At 40.3% G+C, this 15,506-nt stretch overlaps 1 protein-coding gene across 5 annotated transcripts in view; it reads right to left on the reverse strand.

Annotated features, from left to right (window-relative positions):
* DIAPH2 (diaphanous related formin 2) overlaps window positions 1-15,506 on the reverse strand; it is a 170,042-nt gene that overhangs the window by 119,004 nt on the left and 35,532 nt on the right. For all 5 annotated transcript variants that reach the window (XM_015626236.3, XM_015626235.3, XM_015626234.3 and 2 more), the window contains 4 exons: window positions 15,111-15,175; window positions 14,239-14,343; window positions 12,062-12,622; window positions 9,681-9,795 (listed from right to left, as the gene is read on the reverse strand). In XM_015626236.3, the coding sequence (XP_015481722.1) occupies window positions 9,681-9,795; window positions 12,062-12,622; window positions 14,239-14,343; window positions 15,111-15,175 (846 nt within the window). The remainder of the gene's footprint in view (window positions 1-9,680; window positions 9,796-12,061; window positions 12,623-14,238; window positions 14,344-15,110; window positions 15,176-15,506) is intronic.

Raw genomic sequence — 15,506 nt, forward strand, 5'->3', positions numbered from 1 at the left:
GGAGCAGCTGTGGGATCAGGAGTGTGTTGGGGCCTGAGATACAGAGTGTGTGCCCTTGTTTCTAAAACTTAGTTCTAGGATTCAAAGGAACACTGGATTTCATATAATGTGAAATTCATGAGCATGTTTTCATGGTGATACATGAAAACAAATGTTAAAGTTAGATAGGAAAAGCTACAAGTGTGTGTAGATTAGAAAGTTTTTTAAATCACTGGGTGAAATAGTTAGTTTAGACAACAGGAGACAAGATGGAGGATTTAGGGTGTTGTCTCTTGTTCCTTCTTTCTTCTTCTTCTCCTAGGGGTTTTTGGGTAGTAGGTGAGTGATTGGATAGAAAATATCATAGTGCAGCACTCAGGTGTTGGGTCATTGGGTCACTAAGAAAAATAATTTAGTTGACTTCTGTTAATTGGGTAAATGGACATATAAAAGACCTTGAAGAGGATCTTTGTTGGCCATTTTACCCTTTTCTATCATAGTGCACATAGCTCTTTGTACCTTGTAATGCTGATAAGAAAAGAATAAACAGAGACCAAACAAGAGAAAACTGCCTCCCTCTCGTCAATCTTCAGTTCAAAGGGAAAAAGAACCCAAATCCAAAAGTCCTTAATGAGACAGGAGCGTGCTGAGGCTGCTCTGGAAGAGCCCCCATGCTGGCACAAAGAGGATGCACTGCCCCTTCTCCCCATAACTAACAGCATCATCCCAACAGCTCCAATATCCTGGGACACTGGAATTGTTCTGGCACTCCCTAAACCAACAGCAAGAGGTGTTTGGTGACAGCCCCAGCTGTGAGAGCCCCTCTGTAAATGGGGTGGACCCACAGGTATTTTTTGGGTGATGGCCAGGTGGATGTGTTACTGTGTCTCATGAACAATTTGGGTCTGCCCCTCTGGGCAGTCTTTGCAAGCACAGAGAAATTAATATAAATTAGCTATTAATGGGACTTGCAATGAGAGAAAAAGGAGGCAGCAAGCCAGGATGGCCAGGAGCAGCAGGGTTAAAACTCTGCAAAACAACACAGCTGTTTGAAATACAGAGAAGTGCAGTGGCACAGGTTATAAATGCTCAAAGATCCTGAGTTCACTGAAGACAAAAAACAATGAAGACATTATTACATGTAAAGATGTGACCTCTGGCTTTGAAAAAACATCAGCTGCTGGCAGCTGAGAAGTATTTCTGTTTAATCGATTCTGTGTACATCAAGCAGCAGACATTTAATATATATTAGCATGTATTTACTCTTTTGACTGAGCATCTGCTCTCAGCAAGGTGTTGAAGATGAAATCCAGGGCTCAAGCAGCCTGAAGTCAGCCTTGGATGGTTGTGTGTGTTCCCAGCACCTCAGATTCACCTTGGGAAAGCTTTCCTGGGGTCCGAGCATCCCAAAGTGTTCTGAGCACAGCCAGGTGCCCAGAGAACACACAGGCAATGATTATCTGCCTTCAGACACACAAGATAAATTACTGCCACATTCCAGCATTAGTCTTAGGGGACCTACAGGGTACTAAATTAAGCTGCTTGCATTGTAGCAGACTAAAAATAGTGCAGAGCACAGAGCTCCCAGTCTGTCACCTTGAGCAGCAGCATCAGCCCCCTGTTCACCTCAGCTCACTCTGCACACACAGGATGCACTGGACATGCTGAAATCAGCACTGCAACCTGTGCTCTGCTCTCACCTTTTAGATCACCAACACAAACAAAATATGGCTAAAGTGATTCATTAAGAAGGCAATGTCTCTGTGCTAATGATCCAAGTCTTCAATGAAGGAACAAAAAAAGTGTCCAAGAAAACCTTGACATTTATTCCACAGGCACTCCCATTCAGAATATGCAACTTAATGATAATTCCACACTGACTTTTACCATGTGGGCTTGTTGATTTTACAAAACCTTTAAGCCACAGCCTTTTCACAGTGGGAAGTTCTTCTGTAGTAGTATTATGCAATAATTATATTCCCACGTTACAAAACAGAATAAAGCACCTGAAAGGAAGAAGTTCCAGAGACATTTCAGTTTCTCACATGGCACCAGACACACAACAGTCACACAATATAGAGTTGTAATTATAGCTTTACATCCATTTGAGATTATTAATAAGTAATTCAAAAAGCTGATACTTTATTATCTGTATTAATGCCTATGTACCTAGTATTTTCAATTTCTCAATGAATTCAGAAACTTAATACCATGATTGTTAACTTTTAATCCTTTAGATAACTTTTGAATGTCTCTTTCTCCAAAGAGCCTTTATTCCTGTAGGTAACAGAATTATCCTTGCTCTGCTATAAATGGCAGAAATTCTTGCAATATAGCAAATATTCTCTCCAAAGCATCCTGGAACAGCAGTACAGGTGAAGCAACTATCACTCAGAGAAATGTTCCATGTCAAGAGCTGATGACACATTTTTGGGGGTTTTTTGGTCAGCAATAGGAAAGGAAAAACAGTTTTGCACATAAAACATAAAATCCATGGAGAGAGCATCGTTTTTCTACAAACACAATCACTGCAGGTCAGCACAGTGAGCAACTGGAACCAGCCCATGAATCAGACACATTTTGTCAGTTTATGCTTTTGCAGGAAAAAAAATCCACATTCTATTTCTTTTGATAGAAAGTAGATTTAGGAGGAAGTGTAGGATGTGGATACCTCTTTAATACAGCCTTGAAAGAACTATTTTACAAGCAAGACCATAAATTTTGCTTAAAACCACGGTTTTGTTTATGGTGGGGTTTTATTTATTTAAGCAAATACATTGTTATTCCTAGAACTCCTCTGGAAACTTTCAGGAGAGTGAAATATTGGTACATAATCTATTTAATAGTCAGCACCAACTTTCCTGGTAAGGAGCTGGTCTGCTCTCCATCCTTTCCTCCAGACTTTTTTATTCTCCCCTTACTTCACTTGGGTCACAAATTCCCAGCAAATGCTCAGCTCAAGAACCTGCACTGGAACCCTCAGCTGGAGTTTCCTTCACCAACACTCAGGAAGCTGCCAGAAAATGTATCCACAGCTACAAACACATCAGAATTGTTTTAAAACCACTCTGCACAAAACTACTGAACACAGACCTAGAACTGACAAACCACTGACCTCCAACTCATCATCAGGGTATTTTATGTGCATTTACAGATATCAATTCCTGCATGTGAAACAGAAGCCACACTTGAGGAAAATGGCCACAGTGGATGATCCTAACAGTTCATTGAACAAAGGGTTGCTGCCACATCCATGGAATGATTTAATCAGATAATCACAGAATGGTTTGGGTAAGGGACCTTCAAGACCGTCTTGTTCCACCCCCTGCCATGGGCAGGGACACCTTCCACAGGGTCGTTCAGAGCTCCATCCAACCTGGCCTTGAACACTTCATGTTGAGGGTAACTAGATTCATATTAAAAAGATTTTCAGAACACCTAACCTAAATTCTCATGAAAAACACAGTTGCACACTTGAAGAGGAACATCTTTTGCAGGTTATTCTTCCTGTTTTGACATTACAGAAAGCATTCTTCTCAGTCTAATCTCTTTATTTATTCATACAGAAGGGGTTTTATTCCAGGAATATAGATTTCTATTTGTTTAAAAACAAACAAACCCCGTTTCTTTTTGCAGTTCAACACAGATTCTTTTTTCAATTCAACTTCTGAATTTCTTTTTCATCGAATTCATAGAAAAAAAAGATACTCTCTGTAAGAGCATTATAGATCAAGACTACTTCATGAATGTATTCATATTTCATGCTAATTAGTCTTTGTACACAATCCCTGTCTCTGCAGTGCCAGTACATGTGTCTCTGTCCTCAGCTCCTCGTTAAATGTGCTGGGCTTGATTTGAGCACTGCATCACCGAGCCTCAATCAGCCAGTTGGGAATGCAGAGCTGCCTTCCTTCCTTCCTTCCCCTGCTGGCTTTCAGCAAGCTCTCACACACAAAGCTCCTCAGAAAAACGAGGCATGGAGGAGGTGCAGAAGGGACTCACTGCTAGCAGAGTTAGCACACAGCAGGCTGGAATCCCACACCTCTGGGATATGGGGAATGAACATTTGTCTGGGTGTCACCAGCACTGATTCTTGCACTTCTCTAACAGGAACCTCCAACACCTGAAACATTGGCACAAACCCACTGACCCAACTTCCTTTGTAGGAAAAACCCAATGCCTTTCAGCTTCCCTTGGATTTTATAGTCACAACTGCTCTTTCATCTTTCCTCTTCAGGATTTTCATATTCTGAGAGCTCAGGTATAACAAATGAATACGTGAATTCTGTAAGCAACTACCTAAAATATAACACATGATAACTAAAACAACTCAGTCACAACATTGTTAGAAATACACAGACTTTTTCTAGACAATAGATGTCTGTCCCCACTCCAATTCTATTTAAATTCTCCTTAAATTCTTCTGGTGAAGCTTTTTGACAAAATTACTAATTGCAACTAGCAGAAAATCTGAGCAGCAGGGGCTTTGTTACTACCATTTTTCAGAAGATTTTCAGTGCCAGAGATTTCTTCAGCAAAAGATGGCCTTGCAGCAGGCACAGACACACACGAGAGCCCCTCCAGTCTCAGTTTGTGGCACTGAAAAGGCAGGTGGATAATCAGTTTGTACCTGCAGAACTACTCCAGTCCCTCAGTAAGCAGCAGGATTCCTCATTTCCCATCCTTGCTCCTCAAGCCTCCAGCAGGAAACTCTCACCTGTCCCAGGGATGATCCAAAAGGGTTAAGCACTGGCAATTAAACCAAAACTGAAGGAATGGCCCCCACGGCCGAGCGTGTGCCCTGGATTGAGAACAGACAGAATGCTGATTCTGGAACTGAACTCCACTGCTGCACAATTATGTGGAATACATTATGCTGCACAATTTTGTGGAATACATTATGCTGCACCTCCAAGCCATACATGAATAATGACAGCAGCCTTCAGACAGCCCACACCTCAAACCATTTCCCACCTGTCTCTTCATCTGAATACAACTGAATTTGCACACTGCTTGTGTTTGATTTCCTCAAGTGCAACTATTGCAATTCCTTACGTAATGCTGGTTAAGATAAATGTCCAAACTTCTCCTTCAGAACCCTCTTATGGAACAACAATGCTCTGAAAAAATCCTAATTCTACTACAGATATAAAGGAAGCTCCAGGAATTACTAACTGGAGATAGGAAAATTGCATTTATCTGGTCCATCCCTCTTGATTTTTCCCCCTAATGGAGCTATCACAAAGCTTTTTAAAAAAGCAGAGTCCTAAGAGACACTCAGTGTGCCACAGCCTGAGACCTGCAGGGAAATTCCTGCCTCTGTCCAACCCTAAGCATGAGCATTCTGAAAGTGGTATTTAGGTAAGATTTTTACAGGAAAAGAACATAATAAATGACAACAGCACAGCTGACACTGAGCCTGATTTCTGAAAAAGTAGAAATAGATTTTTTAATTTGGGATGTTCTTCATTCACTGTCACATGATGAAAACAACTACAGTTAGTAGGTCACACCAACAGGACATGTATTTTACATAGTATGTTTGCTCCAAATAAATTCTGTTTTCTTAGTAATTCCATACCACAAACTACCTTTGACATAGAAATTAAGTTATTGAAAGGTGAGTGCATTAAAATGCTATTTGAAATAAAATATTAAGAACTGATATTTACTATCTTTACCCACCTAATTGAAACTTTTGCTTTTAGACCCTTCTGAACACTACACTCATATCAGTCCTTTTGTCCCATGATGAATGAACTGGGTCCTGACGCTCTTGAAATAAGACTTGGATTCCAAAATAACTCTAAGATCATTTAAGAATTAAAATATATAAAGTATATCAAAATACAGAGATACACATATATAAATCTGTGTTAGATGGTAATAACTTCAGGAAACAGTTTATTTAAACCATGCAAAGTTTTTTTCACCCTTGAGTTTGAGAGTTTACCTACTGGATAAATCCAGTGGAGAAGAAAAGGAAAGTAAAAAATAGTAAACTAATAATTCACTCCTTTATGGTAGCAGAATTTATGCTGTTGCTGGAAAACAACAATTTCAAACACATCCAAAGATGAGAACAAACCAATCTGCTGCACTTGTGTGTGAAACAAATGAAGAGCAATGACCTGGGAACCCAAGGAAATGAAACTCCTCTGCCACCCAGCACTGGGTGACCCTGAGCTGCAAAGCTGATTCTCCTCCAGGCTGGATTCCCACCCTGCCACAAAGGAGAGGCTGAGGAGGGAAGGGAACCAAACACACACAGCCTGGATAATCAGCAGACCAAGGGAGCCACCTGCAGTTTGTAATCCTGAAGCAAATTCCTGATGAGTTCAGAGGTTTTAGTTCCTTTTTCTGTTGGCAAAGCAGCGTAGGTGCTGAGCTAGCCCTGCTGAACACCCCAGATTTCTGCCTTAAACTCAGTCCTGCTGCCTCACACCTACAAATACAGCTGTCTTCAAGGAAATCTGGCCACAGCTGAATCCACTGAAAGCTTGTAAATGTTCAAGTTCTCTGATGAATTACATCTGGGCTTCTCAGCATAGCAAATTCAAAGCCACTCTGTAAAAGTTCTAATTGCTGCTCCTTGTATTTACAAGTCCCAAATGCAAATGAATGCAGAGTTTTCCTTCAAGTTTAACGGTGCACTGACCTATTATATATCATTTATATACCTTGTATATACATTACACACATGATTTCTATACATTACACATGTAAAAATCAAAACCTGTACATTTTTTCACGTTTTGTTCAAGTACAGCTTACATGGAAGTTTGTCTTGTCCCTTCCCACTCAAATTCCCATAGTGTGAAAAACACAACTCAGCTATTAAGACCTTACTTCAGTTTTGAAAACATATGAAAATGATTGTTGAATTGTATTTTAAAAGACTAATTGTAAAGCAACAGAACCCTGATGGAGAAGTTTTCCCTTGAGGCAAGTTGGATGGATAATGAATTCTGTATTGGAACAATCCCAGTAGTTACAGACTATTATGTACTAATTACTACCTTTACAGACCTACTGTACACATAATTAATTTCTTCAGAGCACTACTATCATTCTTGACTGGCAAAATACACAACCTAAATTACAAGAGCCAGAAATTAACATGATCCTTTAGGGAGAAGGCATTAACTTGCTTTGCAGTGTTTTGCAATTAGACCATCAATCAAACAGTGAGAAATGGTTTTGATAGCAGCAGGCCCAGCAGTGAGTATTGTCACAGTCCTGAGAATGGGATGTGTCACAACCTGTCTGCAGAGTCACTGCAGCCTTTAGAGACACTTTGGCACTCAAATCTACACAGATTCAACATCCCAGAAATTCAGTAGGAGCTTTTTGATGTCATATTCCACCGAGCACTGAAGACATGACAGCGCTGCTGGTGCTCTCCCTGCCACTGGTGGTCAGAGAGAAAATCTCACATCAGTTAAGGGACAAAAGCAAAGCTTGGTGAAAGAGTGCTTGACATAACATGACCTGATTAAATGATTTCAAAGATTTAAGTTGGTTCTTGACAAGAACACTGATAGTTTCAACTTAACTTCAGTTGCTGGGGGTTTTAGGACATTGTACTGAATTAAATCACAGACACCCCCAACTCCATCAAAAAGCTGTAGCCCAGGTTTCCTGAGATGTATAACCACACTGGATTAATAATACAGCATGCAAAAAATATTGTTCAACTTGATAAAAACATTTCTCCCCCAAAAGTACCACTTCCCTTCAGCTCTGGCTGCATTCCTCTACAACACACAGCAAGGCAGCTCACAGCTTAGTGATAACCAACATTAAGTCATCTTTGGAGTATCCTAAAATAAAACTATGTTAAATGAGAAAAATTCAACTGTTTTTTTCATTGTACTGAATAATCATGAATATAATTCAGAGGTTTAATCAAATTTCAGTGCGGCAATTTACACGGAATTAAAAATTTTTAATAAATGTCTACTCTACCATTTCTTTTACTTTAGCTACCATTCCCACTGGCATTCCAAAATTCCACAGAACACAAGACAGTAAACACTAAGTCATCCCAACTGCTTTTGGCAATTGTCAGTTTGCTTCCACTCATCCCTTTGTTTGTTTTCCACGCTGACTGTGCTCTTGAGAAAACATCACACGTATTTCTGTTTGGCTTTTGATCACTCTCCTATAATGCACTCAGAGACAACCTCTTGAAATGGGGCTAAAACAAGAGGGAAATCTGATCCCAGATGGTGCCTGAAATAAGTATTTGGGTATTAATAAGTATTATTAATAAGTATTATTTATAAGATGTCTGAATTAAGTACTAAGGTAAAAAGGGAGGAAGACCAGTGAACATCATTCCATGTTTCCCTTTGCAGATGGCAGCTGCAGGAAAAAAGCTGCTTCTGGCACGCAATTTTTGGGGTCTGTGCTGCAACTAAATGCTGCAAGAGCCTTTTTGGACTTCTAGTAGGTTTTCAAGTTGAAATAATCCCTTGAACTGAGACTTGAACTCCTGTCTTTCTGCAGGAGTCAGCCTGTGAGATTTTCATATCCTGAGTAGCATGCAGCAGCATTTCTCATGTGCATCCTTTGCTATGGCACCTTATTTGCTACATTAACTATTAACTGAGAACTACACAAGGAAAAATACCTCCAAGGCTACAGTACACTAAGCTATTTGAGGAGTTGCTGTAGTTCCCAGCTTTACAACTGTGCCACTCATGTCAACAAGACCCTCTTCTCGTTGGAAACTGTCAGCTATGTCAACATTTCAAGGGGCTTTTTTCAGCATTTTTAATGAAGCAGCTTTTCAGGAATTGTGAAACATTTCTTCAGATTTCTGATGAAAGAATCCAGCTCAAGGCAGAAGCTTGTCCTTTTCATTAAGAAGGGGTTTGTGCCACTCTGTCATCTGCTGCTTCTTTCCCTTGAAGATCTTCCTGTCACACCAAACCAAGTGACCAACTCCACATCATTTTAGCCTCCCTGCAGTGCTAGGAACCAAGAGTCAATCCAACTCAGGCATGGCAGAGAATGTTAAATTACTCCAAAGGAGGCTTTTGAATTACTTTTTTGAATTACTGCATGGATAGCTGAACATTTAGACCAGAAAGTGGTTCCAAGGTGTGCTGCAAAAGGAGAATTCTAATGGTTTAAATTCACTGACTACTGTAAGGAATAGGAATCTATCTTATGAAAAACACAGCCACGACCAAATCTTTGAAGATGTTTCAAAAGAACACAGCAAAAAAAACACATTCAGAAATAATTCAAGGAAACTACTCAAGAAATAGTTCATTACAGTCCTCTGGGAGCCCTTCCTGAGTTATTCTTCTTTAACACTGTATTAGTAAGAAGTGCTGTTCTTATTCCAGAAATTCTCAGCTAGGAATAATAATGCAAATAAACATGGTTTTAGGATCAGAATTTAAATTTAATTATAACTTCATAAGAAGAAAACTCACATCTGTCTGCAACATACAGTACACTTTTAAAAGGTATTATTGGAAAAAGGTTCCTCCCCTCATGCTGTGAAGGGGAAAGTGAAGGAGGAACAATTCTTGTAATAGACTGTTATGCTTAATATATGTTTTAAATCATCTTCCTGCTATAAAACCATCATATGAATTCCATGGTATTGCAAAAAGCATAAAGGAAACTGCCATTGCAGTTTTAAACTTAATAAAAGCACAATAAAGAGTAAAGTAAGAATGTACCTTTCATTTGGGTTCCAAAGGTAAGTGCCAATTTTGCAAACAGCTCCGGGTCTTCAAATTTATCTTCTTCAGCTTTTACCCAAAAGCTGTTTTCTCCTATTTCTTGAGGCTCAATCTGAAAGAAAAACAGCATCTCCAGAGTCAAAAAGGAGTGTTCTCAACAGCCAAGTTCAAGCAAATGCTGCAGAATTTCTGTGAGAGTTGGGCTGAATGAAGTTCAGCCCCATTCTGGGATGTTCTCTCCCTGCTTTCTTGTTTTCCAAACAGAACCAACACCAGCAGCTGGCTTTGAAAGTGTCCTAAGCTCTCTCTTGATGACTTTCCAGAGAGTTCCCAAACTCTTCAGCACCAGGAAATGAACTGTCCATGGGGATGAGCTCCCTGTTGGCCAGATTGGAACAGGAAAATGTTCTGCAATCTAGAAGCTGAAAGACAACTTGCCTCTTCATGTATGACTCAGAACTGCTATTCTGTTTTCAAAATATATTCCTCTAACAGCTTTGAACACATTATTAACTATTGTTTCTAAGTTTGTTGAAATGCCAAGTAATTTCCAAGGGCCAATTCAGATGCCATGCAGTATTTAGCAATAATATTGCATTATTTCCCTGCAACACCCTGCTCCTCCACCTTTCAGCCCTGCTTTACCAGCAGCTCCAGAGGAGACATTTTAAAAAACTACCTTAATCCAACACTAATGGGGAAGATAGTTACAGCAAAAGGGACTAAATTAAACAGTAAGAATTTTATTCCTCAAATGATGGCTCCTTAAAAGTGATGATCAAACAGACTTTCCACTTTCTCAGTAGGCAGGAGATCTCTGGCACCGTTCCCAGAGCACTTAAGCAAAGCGTCCATCTGCAGTTCCTTCCCATTGTCACAGCCAGCATTCAGAGACACTTTAGAAATTATTCCTATAAACTCCCCAATGGAACTGATCACAACCAAATTGGCTGCAATTACAGTATGTATTATACAATAAAACTTGCTTTTCTCTATGTTTACAGGACAGCAGTCTATGTCCCACAGTTACAAAACTCCTGCAGTGCATCCTGATCCAGTCTCTTCTCCCCAAGATTCTTAATTCCTCCTCCCACAACAAAGAAAAGTTATCACTTATCCTTTAATGCAAATTATAAGAACTACAGAAAAAGTAAAGATTTTCAAATTGATTTTTAAATTTATTTAAATTAATACTCTAAAACCATGGCTGGCTGTTTTATATCATTTTAGTTAAATATATGGAAAGCCTATTTTTAAACTACGACCGCTAGATACACTTTCAGATTGTTTTAGCACATCTCCAAATATTTTGAAATCATTTGAAATCATTGAAGCATTAATTCTTCTGCCAAAAGAAACGATAAATTGGCATGCCATGAATTTCCACACAGGCTCTCTCTCAACCTGCTGGATTCCTCTTCCAAAATTGGAGTGATTATTCTGCTGTTTTGTTACCTCAAAGAAAGAGCCTTTTGACTACTCAGAATTTAGAGGAACCACACAGCATGGAATATATAAAAGTCCTCCTTTCATTTGCCCTGATGATTTTGGTACTTTTTCCTATAACAAACATCAACTTATCTGTCTTATTTTATACCACTAAAAAATTACCAACCACAACTTTGGAATGCAATGATTCAGTTTCGATAGCAAATGCAATTATCTAATACCCCACATTTATTTCCTTTATATGGAAGGAGCGCTGATCAAAAAGGGGTTTTAAAACCACACACCCCAGCACACACCTGGATGTTGGCATAACTTCTGTTACAGAACTGGATATTCTCAGAGACAAGTAACTGAGAACAGTTTTAAGGGTTCGCTTGCAAACCAGATTGTGCTTGCACTTTACTGCTCAAGTAGTGTTTATATTTTAAGATGGTTTTTAAGATGAAATGTGATTAAATACAACCATGTTAAGACTCTGGAAACTCATGGTGCCCAAACCTTTCCCTTGAGCAGTCCCATGGCTCCTCCCAGTGGCCACAGCCCTGCTCCAGCACATCACTAATCGAGAACAACCAATAAATATCTGGGATGAATAATCAAGTAACATTAAGGCCTGATATCAGCAATCTCTGAACTCATAGCTACATGAAACATCACAAATTGACAAAGCTTAAGTTGGTTTGTTTTGTTAGCTTTATGTGTGAAAGCTGCTTTAGTACAGTTTGGAGATAAATATATATTTACATACAACTTGATGCAAAGCTGCACTTCATGTTCACTGTGCCTGATACAATCTATTGGAATTTGGTTCCTGGGACACCAAGTTCTGCCAGGATGAACCTCATTTAAAAATCCATCACCAGACGGTACCAAGGGCACAGTGAAGTGAAGGAGGGGAAGGAACATCATCCCCACACCTCCTGCCCTACCTTTGACCAGTTGATTCTCTTCATCGACACTTCCAGCTTATATTTCTTCTTCTCCTTCATCCCGTGTGGCAAGGCTGGCACCATGGGGAAGGGAGCAAAGGGGACCCCTCCGAGAGGGGGGGGCATCGGGGGCCCCCCAAAAGGCGGCGGTGGAGGGATTGCTCCCCCAGGCAGAGGAGGAGGAGGAGGAGGCCCTGCTCCCCCAGGCAGAGGAGGTGCTGGGGGCACACCGGGCAGGGGAGGGGGAGGTGGGATGGCTCCCCCGGGCAGAGGAGGAGGCGGTGGAGGAAGCGATGCACCAGGTAATGGAGGTGGGGGAGGAATCACTGCTCCACCTGGCAGGGGAGGAGGAGGAGGAATTGTGGGTCCACCTGGCAGAGGAGGAGGAGGAGGAATTGCTGTTCCACCCGGGAGGGGAGGTGGAGGAGGGATGGCTCCTCCACCAGGGAGGGGAGGTGGAGGAGGGATGGCTCCACCAGGGAGTGAAGGCGCTGGAGATGGCAGGGCATTGTCACTTGGGAGGGCTGGAGGTATTGCTGGGACTTCTGTCAGGCCTGGACCCTGAAACACAAAAGGGGAATTCTCTTCATCAGTGACAGGAGGCAGCTCAATAGAAATCTGAACCAACAGGATGGTTGGTTCAACCTCAAGAAAGCGAGAAATGCAACCGTTCTCCCATTTAAATGAGAAACAATAACAATAGATTATACCACGTACCATAAAGCTGCCAAGTAAACTGAATAACCTAGCATTGTTATAAAAACAAATTGTTTCAATTTTAAAGAAAATTTAATAGTAGCAGTAACATTTAAGTGAACAGAACAGCATTTTATTTCTTACCAATGCACAAAACATTTATCCCACTTAGGACACCCCGGCAAGCTGGGACATCAGAGAGGGGAATAACCACGCTCAATTTTAACAACACTCATCTGCTGCTGGAAAATTTTCCCCAGCAATCAGTGGAGCAGCTATTGCAGTGCAAGAGGTCACAGGAGCACAGTTGTTCATAACTATTCTGACATCTAGAGGGGTGAAGGGTGTGCAACAACCCATCCTGCTGTCTTGGACATCTGAGGGTGCTTCTTTGGTGAGAGGAAGAAAGAGCAATAACAATCTCCATTCTAGTAAGTTCTTACTAATTAATAAGGAAGAGAAACAGCAGCAAATCAAATCAGCAGAGTGCAGCTAGAAATAAGTGTCACCATATTCTGTGGGGAGCATAACACTAGAAAAGGGAATAGATAGTAGAATTACATGGTTAATTAACCAGTGGCCAGCATTACTATGAATGCTCTGTCATGTCTGGATAATCTGAACTGTGGTAGAATCAATAAAACAGGATTAACAATTAATTTGACTAAAAGTACATTTTTTACTTGCACAAGCCATGTGTTTCTTTGGCCCACAGGTGATAATGCAACAATTGCTGGAGAACTCATTAAAACAGACTGTCAAATTTCACTTAACACTGGCTTGTAGGAATTTGTAACAAACATGAAAATTGGCAAGAAGGAAGTAACAACAGGAGTGTCTGTGTCTCCACCTTAGTGTCCAATTAGGAAGTGATATCACAGGCATTAATATAGCAAAATAAAGACAAAAAAAGGCAACAGGAAGACCTTCCCTAGTGTTGAAGGAGTACAAAATAAGCCAGACTGAGGCAAAAGCACTTAATCATGCTATCTGTTAGTTCCTAAAAGGTATAAATGACCTGTCTAAAACCCAAAGCTGGTGTAAAAAATAAAAAAGTGTACATATAAATATATAAAGTCTAAGAGTAAAAAATACATATAAAATCAGAAGCCTTAAAATAAACACTTCCAAAATAAAAACCTTCTGCAAAACATACAGAAGCAGCAATGTGAAACCATAAACAAATACCTGCAGGAAAAAAAAAAAAAAAATCAGGCTGGATGCAAGATTTTATAGCCCAAGGAACACTTTGTCAATAAAGCAGGTACCTGTGACAGGTTGAATATATTACTATTTGAAAAACGTTACCTCCATTAACTATACTTAGTAACTTATGCTGGCTGCAAAACAAATCAATGCACCTCCAACACACATTCCAAACTCCAGAGAGACAAGTTACTCCAGGGCAATTGCTTTTCAACTCCTCCTCCTCAAAAACAACCAACTCAGCTGTGGAAGTTAATGGGACACAGTTTTATTACCTGGGTCCGGAGCTGTTTGACTTCTGATTCGAGTTCTTTGATTTTCTCTTCTCTTTTCTGCAGCTCTGCTTGTGCCTCTTGTCGAGCTGTGAACTCTTCATCAAACTGTAATGATTTAACCAGGACAGGAGAGTTTGTCCAGTTATGGCCACACCAGAGCCTCTATTGGCAGGAATTCTTTGAAAATCAGAGCTGGAGCAATTGATGCACTTTTAACTCTTTGAGCAGCATTTTCCTAACACGTTCACTTTGAGTGCCACAATTTCTTCTGTCAATAAGTCAATGGCAGAGAACCACCCAGATCCAGCTACTCAGTACAGGCTTTTCTCTCCAAGAGAACACTGCAGACTTCTCAAACCAAGCTCAAGTACACATCTATTGCAGCAAGGTTAAATTCATTAAAAATGAAATCTGCAATCATCATGTTCAAGAACATGTTCTACCATTTGGCCTGAAAATGCTTTCTTAGACCAGACCAGCAAAAAATCAGAATTTGGAATGATTTCAATACACACCTCCATAACACACAAGCTTCAGTACTACTGCAGCTAACATAGCACTTCCATTCATTTTTTTAAGGCTTGTACCTGCACTTAAATTATTTAATTATGACTATTCCAGCACTGAAGAGCAACAAGCAGAATTTTTCCCATCAGTTATCTACAGTACAGGAACACAACTCAAGAGATGCACAGGTAATGCTACTCAGCTGCTTTTGATTTCAGACTACATCTGAGCCTTTCCCACACAGAACCACAGAGCTTCAAATCTGAAAGCACATCCTCCCTGTGAGAGCCACTGTTTCCCAGTTTTAGCTGGAAACCAGCTGTGCTCCTGTCAGGATTCTGTTCCACACCAAAAGCAGAACTTACCTTTCTGGAAAATTCTGCTGCTTTCTTTTCACTCTCTTCTACTTTAGCTTTGTCCACACATGCATCTAGAATTTAAATAAAATACCACACACAAGTCAAACATCCCAGCTCTGAGGTGCTTCCAGCCATAATTACCCTGTGAGCCCATGCCAGAAAAGCTACAGGCACTTTTGTTTTTGACCCTGCCTCGTTTCATTAATGGCTACAGCATCTGGCCTCCACAGGTAAATGTGTAGCTTACATATGTATTTCCAGAATACTGAAAAAATTCACAGTTAAGCTCACTATTTTCCTTATCTTTCAAGGCCTGTTTTCCAAGGTAGAGTATATCTTAATTTTCCCTTTTTTAAAGCAAGAATTCCCCCCCTTGAAGGACTGCATCATAACAAAATAGAA

This window comes from Parus major, chromosome 4A, assembly GCF_001522545.3.
Source record: "Parus major isolate Abel chromosome 4A, Parus_major1.1, whole genome shotgun sequence".
In the NCBI taxonomy this organism is placed as follows: domain Eukaryota; kingdom Metazoa; phylum Chordata; class Aves; order Passeriformes; family Paridae; genus Parus; species Parus major.